The sequence below is a fragment of the Augochlora pura genome, chromosome 2 (assembly GCF_028453695.1).
Source record: "Augochlora pura isolate Apur16 chromosome 2, APUR_v2.2.1, whole genome shotgun sequence".
NCBI lineage: Eukaryota > Metazoa > Arthropoda > Insecta > Hymenoptera > Halictidae > Augochlora > Augochlora pura.
In genome coordinates this window covers 20,304,668-20,313,914 of record NC_135773.1, presented here as the reverse complement: position 1 = coordinate 20,313,914, position 9,247 = coordinate 20,304,668, and the positions used below count along the sequence as shown (strand labels likewise).

General features: G+C 35.2%; 3 protein-coding genes across 3 annotated transcripts; 1 reads left to right on the top strand and 2 right to left on the bottom strand.

Annotated features, from left to right (window-relative positions):
* The first annotated feature begins 1,909 nt into the window (after positions 1-1,909).
* Positions 1,910-5,114, top strand: LOC144478350 (mitochondrial potassium channel ATP-binding subunit). The gene is made up of 10 exons (XM_078196159.1): positions 1,910-2,177; positions 2,315-2,636; positions 2,719-2,886; positions 2,964-3,377; positions 3,455-3,766; positions 3,842-4,065; positions 4,131-4,305; positions 4,388-4,566; positions 4,642-4,789; positions 4,880-5,114. Exons 1-10 carry the CDS (start codon positions 2,119-2,121, stop codon positions 4,967-4,969), a joined length of 2,091 nt encoding a protein of 696 aa, XP_078052285.1. The 5' UTR covers positions 1,910-2,118; the 3' UTR covers positions 4,970-5,114.
* A 10-nt stretch (positions 5,115-5,124) lies between these two features.
* Positions 5,125-7,410, bottom strand: LOC144478351 (uncharacterized). Its single transcript, XM_078196160.1, has 3 exons — positions 7,299-7,410; positions 6,317-7,169; positions 5,125-6,274 (listed from the first exon to the last, which is right to left on the bottom strand). The coding sequence occupies exons 1-3, from the start codon at positions 7,374-7,376 to the stop codon at positions 5,241-5,243; spliced, it is 1,965 nt and encodes a 654-aa protein (XP_078052286.1). The 5' UTR covers positions 7,377-7,410; the 3' UTR covers positions 5,125-5,240.
* A 452-nt stretch (positions 7,411-7,862) lies between these two features.
* On the bottom strand, positions 7,863-9,221 carry Bisc (TM2 domain-containing protein 1 biscotti). Its single transcript, XM_078190884.1, has 3 exons — positions 8,891-9,221; positions 8,571-8,652; positions 7,863-8,419 (listed from the first exon to the last, which is right to left on the bottom strand). The coding sequence occupies exons 1-3, from the start codon at positions 9,090-9,092 to the stop codon at positions 8,143-8,145; spliced, it is 561 nt and encodes a 186-aa protein (XP_078047010.1). The 5' UTR covers positions 9,093-9,221; the 3' UTR covers positions 7,863-8,142.
* Positions 9,222-9,247: the final 26 nt, after the last annotated feature.

Sequence of the window (9,247 nt, the reverse complement as noted above, 5' to 3'; positions counted from 1 at the left end):
ATATGAAGAAAGGAGTGATCGCAATCAATCGCTTTATGCAGGAGAAACGCTCGTTTACGCGAAGATATTCTGAAGACGCGTACCGCGACTCCGTTCTCAAGCACGGATGATTGAACGCTCGGCGAAATCAAAAGAGCGTGCTTAAACGCGAGCCCCGGCCGTAACAAGCCACTTGCAGACTTATCTCGGTAAAACACACGGATTTTTCTTGCGCGTAATAACTGGTCGCTGTTGTTCTGCCTGCGTTACTTAGGCACACGAGCTTTGATCAGAGCTTGGGTAATGCATCGGCCGCGTATGAGAAAGCTCGAAAAAAATTGCTACTCGTTGCCGCACGGTGCACGAAGAGAGATTTAGGGGGGGCGTGTGTACGTGTACCGGGGTACGGTGCCTTGAAAGGCCTAATCGTCCCGGCAAGCCTTCTTTGTGCGCAAAGTTAATAACGTGTATTTATGCATTTGCCACGTTTAATTGCCTGTGCGGCTATTACACTGCGCTCTGAAACGCGCTCGCCCCCGCCTTGAATACACGAGGGAGGGTAGTATTAAGTACTCGTCCAAGTGCTCCGCGAGTCTGGCAATGACACGAGACCTTGATGTTCTACACCGCCATTCCATGATTGCCGGCCCAGGCTCATTGGCTTGGTCGATGCTCGAACATTTTGCAATTGTAATTACGCCGTTCAATGCGTTTCGATTGACTCGCAAATCGTTCCTGTCGGCTTAACCCTGAGACACACCGCGTCATTTTTCATTTCACTGACACCTACCGGCTTAATGATCTTTCTTACTTAGCGAGATTTTTACGTAACATACCATTTATCTACATTGATTGCCAGATACGAATATTTTACTGAGACGAGTGAGGAAACAGTGTTTTAAAATGCTTTTAATGTTTCTATTGCTAATACGTGATCTGCTAGTACATCTATTTAATGATATTTTATATTTGTAGAAAATACACCCCAGAATCTAATCAACTTTCATATTTACGAAACACGTACTCTGAAATCTTAAATAATTTTTGTTAGTTATAAAATTTCCAGCCTCAGTGTAATGTAATAATTATTCTGAATCGTCCTATTCATGCATATTGAGATATTTAATAGAATTTATGTTAGTTTAAAGAAACACTTAATATTATTTAAAATTTCGCCGTTAATGTTGTACATAATTTACTAGCAGTGTTAAAACTTCTATAAAACTATTACAGTTTAATTAATTACTTGGTGCAATGAACAACTTATGTATTTTTTTAAATTAATATAAATATAAGCTACAATGAGTTGCCACTTTTTACCCTTTTATTAAGAAAAGACAGAAAAGTTGTATAAATGTACACAGCCTAATTCGAAGCTCGACCAATTTATAATCGTTTTTACCGAATACATGCAACAAATTAACTTAAGTTAGATGGATCATTTACTATTATAAATAAATTAGTATTTACAGATTTATGAATGCGATTGATAGGAAAAACTACGTTATCATTTCTAAGATCATTTGAAGCAATTTTTCCTAGCGTAAATGCAATCTGCGGCTTTGTTTACGAATTATTAACGAAAAACAGTAACCAACAAGGGGTAAGATCAGCTTGCGTGAACCGGCTGAGCTAATAAGCGGAAGTAAGCTTTGTCCATTCATTAACTTGCAGTTTTGCGTCAACCGCACTCGTTTCTCATTGGTCAGAGTTTTAAATTAATAATTCTTAAACAAAATCTGCGGATTGCATTTGCGTTAAGGAAAAAGTTACTTCAAATGATATCAGGAACCCCTCATTTCCCGGAAGTACATACCAACATTTTGGTACATCCTGTAGAAAAAGCAATATGGTTAGACGGTACAGTGTGTGCTATCTAGCGATAAATCTTGGAAATAAGATTACCGTGAATATTTAAATATGGCGCTGCCCTTGGTACAATGTTATTAGTTAACCTTGCGCGTTTTGAGTTCGTCTAAATCTTATTATACAATAACAATGTTCCTAACATCTCATAAAACATAGTATGTAAATTATTTCATCAACATGATTTAGTTATGTCATTGTACAGTAGGAAATAAGTTGTGTACAAGTGTAAGTGTATAAAGTCAATCGCTAAGAAAATATTAATTTATTAAAATGTCCATGCTGCGAACAGTGTTATTTCAGCCTTGTTTTAATCACATACAGACCCCAAGGTATAAATTAAATTCAATCACAAGATGTTTCACTCACGATTCTCATCTAGAATGAGAAAGAAAACGTGAAAGACATTGCGTTCTTTAACAATCGTTTTGTTAAAGAAATATACTGATTATTGAATTTATTGTTTCAGAAGTTCCTTGTTGACATTCGTAACAAGACAAAGATGGAAATTACTTGATATACCGAAAAGAAAATTTAACTCTAATGTGAAGGAATATGTAACTGGAAACAGTTCTAAATTAAAGACTCTTCCATCTATTATAAAATTTGGGTTTGGTGCTGTAGGTGTAATAGCTACATGTATAATAAAATCAAATAGTACAATTGTAGAATGTAAAGCACTTGAAGCTCTTCCGAGGGATGTAGAAGATGACACGGCTTTGAAGTTCAACTGGACAACATTTTTTCAATATATACGTCCTCATCTGTGGCAATTGTTAATAGCCTTATCAGTGAGTATACATGTTTATTACTATATTGAAAAATAAATCATTCTGAAAATAAATAAATAAATAATGTTATTTATTATTCTAGAGTGCACTAGCAGTAGCTCTATTAAACATTTGGATCCCACAGTGTGTGGGTAGTGTGATAAATGTACTGACAAGAGTCTGTCAAAATACCGGAAATGGGAATAAAAAGAGTGTGCTTGTGGAACTTACACAGCCTGCATTTGCATTGGCACGTATGTATATTGCACAAGTACGTAGTTATGGGCTTAACAAACAATTGTTGCTTTATTGTTTCGTTTAATAAGTAATTTATAATTTTATTCCTAGGCATTCTTCACATTCATGTACATATACACACTCTCCCATGTGGGTGAAAAGGTAGCAATGAAATTGCGACAGGATTTGTTTAAATCAATTATTATGCAAGATATCACTTTCTTTGACAAAAATCGCAGTGGTGAAATAGTAGGTCGATTAACCAGTGACATACAAGATTTTAAAAGTGCTTTTAAAATATGTATATCCCAAGGATTAAGAAGCACAGCTCAAATTGCCGGGTGTGTAGTTTCTGTAATAATAATTTCATCAGAATTGACTGCAGTTATGGTGATGTCTATGTCCACTATAATTTTGATCGGATCATTGCTTGGGAGAACTTTAAGGAAATTATCGGCACAAGCACAAAGTCAGACTTCTAAATCTACAGCTGTTTGTGAAGAAGCTATACAAAATATAAAGACGGTATTTATAGCACACTATAGCTTTTCTCATTTACAGCTATAAACCATATTAATACTTTTTTTAAAATGCTTGAACAGGTGAAAGCTTTTGCAGCAGAGGATAAAGAAATAGAAGTATTCTCGAAGGAGGTTGAACAAAGTGCTTTATTATATGAAAAATTAGGTTTTGGAATTGGTTTGTTTCAAGGGGGGACGAATTTATTTCTTAATGGTATTTTACTTTGTACATTATATTTTGGTGGAAATTTAATGTCGGTCGGACAACTCTCCCCAGGAGATTTAATGGCATTCTTAATGGCTACTCAGACTATACAGAGATCTCTGTCACAATTGTCGTTATTATTTGGAACCTATGTCAGAGGTATTAGCGCTGGCGCCAGAGTTTTAGAGGTATACATAGAAACACACGTATACATTTTAGCATTCTGTAAAATATCGTTTCTATTTCATATTATATTTCAACAGTACCTGGACATGCCACCTTCACCAATGATGGTAACTGGCGAAATTATTACAGACTATTCCCTTGCTGGAAATATAGCTTTCAAAAATGTTAAATTTTCTTACCCTACTAGACCAGACCACATTATTTTAAATAACTTCAATTTAAACATTCCTGCTGGGAAAACGGTAGCTATCGTTGGTTCTAGCGGTAATGGCAAATCAACTGTCGCCGCGTTATTAGAAAGGTAATCTTTACAATTCATTGAATTTCGAAAAATCTTTATTAGACGCAGAATATTATTTTGTTTAGACTTTACGATGTTGACGAAGGATCAATTACAATTGACGGTAAAGATCTAAGAACGCTTAATGCTGGATACTTGCGAGGTACCGTTTTAGGGTATATAGATCAGGAGCCTGTTTTATTTGCTGCAAGCGTTATGGAGAATATACGATACGGGAAACGTGATGCTACAGACGAAGATGTAATTATTAATGTGTTTAAAAATTATATAGATCGTGTGTCCCGTAATATTTTATCGAATATCTTATTGCATTTATTTCAAGGTCATTGAAGCTGCAAAAGAAGCAAATGCCCACGAATTCATCATGAAGTTCCCGAACAAATATGAAACTAATGTGGGCGAAAGAGGGGCGCAACTCTCCGGGGGACAAAAGCAACGAATTGCTATTGCCAGAGCTTTACTCAAACGACCATCTATATTAATTTTAGATGAAGCTACGAGGTAAGGACTATATTCTATGTTTTACACCTTACTATTCGAATCTTTCATAATTTTATTATTCTTATAATTACGTAGTGCATTAGATTATAAAAGTGAGAGAATTGTTCAAAAAGCATTGGAAGATGTTACAAAGGGAAGGACAGTTTTAGTAATTGCTCACAGGTTAAGTACAGTGAAGGCTGCTGATATTATCGTAGTATTACAAAAAGGCTTTATTGTGGAGGTAAATAAGAAATAGCAGAACTTAATTAATAATTTTTAAGAAAATATTTATTATTATGTTATATGTTATTATAATTATATTATATTATAGATGGGTACGCATACAGAATTATTAAAGAAGGGAGGTATATACTACAACTTAGTACATGAACAAGATGCAGAAAATAGACAACTTCAGTAAAACTACGAAATATAATACAGCGGCTGGAATCAGTATTTAAAATAAATGATATTCACATTGTATGCATAATGCTAGTATGTGTGTTTAGAAAAGATTTTTGGGAATGAACATTGGACTATCTCAGGTACAAATATATATAAATGAATAAATAGATATTTATACTTTTAAATAAATATAACTTATTTATTCGTTTCCTTGCGTCTGTATCTGGTGTGTTTTATCAAATCAGTATGAATATGTACAAGTAAATTTTCATGTCTCTTGTACTCGTTTATGTATTTGTTTTAGAAATCTTGTTCAGAATATTTGTTATACGATGCTCAAATTTTCCTGTGATATTTAACAGTCTCGTTGCTAGGGGTAATGCGATATGGGTCGATATCGTTTTTTTAGATTTTGAGTCGTGCAATGCTGTTACAATCTGCTGCTGTTCGTCAGTTTTATCTTTCAATAACGATTCATTCTTCTCCAGTCGGGCAAGTAAAGATTGCAGCATTTGTTCACACGATTGATTGTCCCCGTCAGTACTAGAATTTGAGTTCAATTTAAGCTCATTTTCGTTAGCCACTAAAGCCGATTCCAATAACGATACAGTGTTTAAGGTCGACGTGAAATTTTTTACAATTTCTTCGATGTCGCTGGGAGTATCATTTAGTTCATCAGGCTCATAAGTCATATTTTCTGTACGTTCTGTACTGAAATTATTTGCTGCGTTGGTACTAGCTGAGTATGCGCTGTGATTAAAAGCAGCTTCAATATCAGACACTGATGATTTATTGAACAACGGTAATTCAGTTAGATGAAGTGAACTACCAACCAATACGTCAGAATCGGAGGTTGTTCCTTCATTGTTAAATTCAGGAGATGTGGGCAATTCGGTAGATGGCATGGCGGAAGTTAATTCTGACACGCTAAATTCGGTAGTTGAAATTGTGGAAGTAAATTCTGACACACTAAATTCGGTAGTTGAATGTTCACCAAGTTGAGTTGAAGAATCTACTGATACTTCACTTGTACTAATTTCCGTATATGTATTTATTTCTTCTAGAGTTGAAAACTCATTAATTTGTGGGATTGCCGTACTTACTATGAAATTTGAAGGTGTAACTTCAATTATACTTGTTGAATACATGTTATTTGTTATAATTTCGTCAGTCTGATCACTTGTGTACTCGTCTACAGTAGTAGTTTGTAATGGTTCGACGCTTGTCGTATAATCTTCAGTGGTGGTTGCAACCACATCAAATTGTTCATTTAATATCACGTTTTCCCAAGTAGAAGTATGCAACGATGGCTCAGTAGTTTCTGTTTGAACAGATATATCAAGATTCTCCAACAATGTAGTACTTGTGCTAAGATTTATGGTACTCGTATCTAAAATATCCTCTGTTGAATTTGAAACACCGACGTCATTAAATTCCTCTGATTCGAAAGTCATCTCTACCATACTGGAGTCAGTTGTCGTCGTAATTTCACTCTCGTAATTATTTGTTGCAACGGTTATGTCAATTATGTTTTCTGTGTATCCTGGGGAGGTCGAACTATAATCAGTAGTTACAAATTCGGTTATTTCTTCGATATCTGATTCATGTTCTCGATGTAACACAGTTATTCCGCTTTCTACGTTAGATTCGCACATGGAAGATGCATTTAAGTATTTATCATCGCATGTAGCGGAAATGCTGCACATTTCTGTTCCTGCATCATAAGTCATAGTCTTAGGGCATTTAAAAATAGTCTGGAACATCCGGCGGCCTTTAGTTTCACAAGTGAAGAATAAAGTACAATCGTTCGGCACCGGAAATGATCCAGATTTTTTGCATGCAGGCAATTTTATTGAATCAAATATATGCTGATCTGAATAGGTTCGTTCAGTGACTTCTTCTTGATCATTGAAGTGAACACATTTGTGCAAACGATAGTTAAAATACTGATCTTCCTTACATTGAGCTACAATTGCTTTATCTTTTTTACAAATGTAGTAGTGTTTGGGATTGCTGCAATGGGGCTTCAAGACATTTACACCACACGATTTTGTCTTATTTATATAAAGTAGTGTACCACCCCCAATTATATCTAAGCAACGGTTTTGCTCTTCATCCAAGTATTGAGTGTTATTGCAAACTGGTGGGTGAGAGTTCAAATCTTTTTTATATCTGTATACCTGGTTGTAAATGTCCATATTACTGTCATCAAAGTCCTGCAAGATAATAGAAATAATAAAAAATATAGATTTTCAGGAGTAGATTTTGTTTAGTTGAATGAGCTTTTATTATTTTTTTAAATATATTAAGTGTATAATAAAAATAACAGGAAAGGTAGCACTTACGATTGGATTCTCTACTGGTTGATTAACACTGTTCGAAATAATTTGTAGAATTAGCAGAAGTGTAGTGTAGTTCCTCATACTGGGCGATTATGTTAACTGATTGCTAAGCACCGATCAGGTTTCTTGACAGTCAGCGTATACGGTTTTTGGTCGTCGCCTAAGTTTTATGACTCTCATAACTGCGCGTTTGAGCACTTTTATATCGAAGACGTGCTTGATAATAATTGCGCGTGATAAATGCAAGCGACAAGATTAACGTCACTTCGTGTCATTTTCGACAACGAAAGAATGCGAGCAGCCAGATCCACTAATTATTTCATGGAAAGTATGAATTCCCGTGATTGAGTAAAGTCTTTCGCGTTGCTGTTGTAATTAAGGCTCGTATGTAATCAAATACAGCAGAACGCGTCCGCAAGCACGTTCTATGATTTAATAAAAGTGATATGAATTCAAGGACAATCAAGATTTCATGATAATACATGCTAACGAAAAATACAAGGATGCAAATGCAACGTTCGTTATTGCATAACTTTTGGGAAAACGGTGCAAGGAAAAATGAGGAACTTAGAAATGAAAACAAATATTTATTATACGACTATAGTGGCAATAGATATAAGTCAGTAACAAATCTGTATATACAATGTTTCGTTGAATTACATATCTACAAGGTGATTTGTTTTCTTTGCTCATTAAAATAGCATACGCAGTATTAATTTGCTTACAGGTATGTTGAAATAGGACTCTTTTCTAGGATTGCATATCGTTGTTCGTGATAAAAGCAGGGACTGTACAATTTCTTTTTTTTATATGGGGTAATTCTCATTAATCAACTGTTAGATTTTTTTCAGCAATCGTACTGTGTTACTTTGTATGTAAAGTTATTACTTGTTATGATATGAATCCCTGCACCAAAATATGGTATCACATAGTGCGAACCATCTGCAGGTCCTACAATTTGTGTTGCTATAAGTATAACATCGACAAACTGGCCAAGGAAGAGGAATCCCAAAGTACTCAGCTTAAGTAGACCCAGTGCTGGATACCCTAGGTAAAATCTATCTGCTCCAAACATGCCAAGAAATATGGAGAGTAACAACGATGTTGCAAAAGAATATCCATTTCTGTAAAAAAGGATAATGCTAAATTAATTCGCTTAAAATGACTTCCTGGAAAATAAAAGTTGATGGGAACATAACAATGTAGCAACTGCTTCGATCACAACAACCGATCATAGATGTTTATTAAAACATCTGTGTAATAGCTTGTACTTACGTCCATTTACAAGGAATATCCTTCTTGAACGTGTTATTTTTTGTTTCTGTACAAATGAGGCCATCTGCTGCCAGACACAACACTGATAAGGACATAATAAGAATGCGAGTTACATTATTACGTTCAGCGATACAAGGTATATTCGTTACAAACTCGTAATGAATCTTAACGCGGAAATATTGGCAACGTAGGTGGAAATAAAGTAAAAAAAAATCGCTATGTTTACGGATTTCGTAATAACAGATAGGTTGTATAGGTTATGTCATGCTATTTTTCGAATTTTTAAAGGAACAATAGATTCGAAGAGAAAGTTCCTTCACCCTTGGCCTTATTCTCCTTGGTGCAACCCTTCGGTTGTTGCGTTTCCAGGTCTATGAAATCATAATCGGGATGAGGACAGATGTACTGTCCCATTCGTAGGTTACTGCAGTCAATTTCATACGTGTTATCCGCACCATTGCCCAGCGGTATTAAAAGAGTAAGCAACAAAAGTCCGCTAAGGAATCGCATCAGATGAAACATGCCGTTTCATTTTATAACAATTACTTCGATCACCACAATATCACTTGATTCAACGTCTCCAATAGTTTCACGAAATCCCGTGCATGTTTGTTGTATTTTGAACACACTGCCATTAGAAGATTGCTATACCCTGGCGCCAACTACTCGAAAAATCT

Coding starts and splice junctions, on each gene's coding strand:
- LOC144478350 (XM_078196159.1), top strand. CDS start 2,119: ATGTCCATGCTGCGAACAGTGTTATTTCAGCCTTGTTTTAATCACATA. Junction 2,887..2,963: donor CACGTATGTATATTGCACAA/GTACGTAGTTAT, acceptor TTTTATTCCTAG/GCATTCTTCACATTCATGTA. Junction 3,767..3,841: donor CTGGCGCCAGAGTTTTAGAG/GTATACATAGAA, acceptor ATATTTCAACAG/TACCTGGACATGCCACCTTC.
- LOC144478351 (XM_078196160.1), bottom strand. CDS start 7,376: ATGAGGAACTACACTACACTTCTGCTAATTCTACAAATTATTTCGAAC. Junction 7,170..7,298: donor AACCAGTAGAGAATCCAATC/GTAAGTGCTACC, acceptor ATTATCTTGCAG/GACTTTGATGACAGTAATAT. Junction 6,275..6,316: donor TACCATAAATCTTAGCACAA/GTACTACATTGT, acceptor CTGTTCAAACAG/AAACTACTGAGCCATCGTTG.
- Bisc (XM_078190884.1), bottom strand. CDS start 9,092: ATGTTTCATCTGATGCGATTCCTTAGCGGACTTTTGTTGCTTACTCTT. Junction 8,653..8,890: donor CAAGGAGAATAAGGCCAAGG/GTGAAGGAACTT, acceptor TGTCCTTATCAG/TGTTGTGTCTGGCAGCAGAT. Junction 8,420..8,570: donor GATATTCCTTGTAAATGGAC/GTAAGTACAAGC, acceptor CCTTTTTTACAG/AAATGGATATTCTTTTGCAA.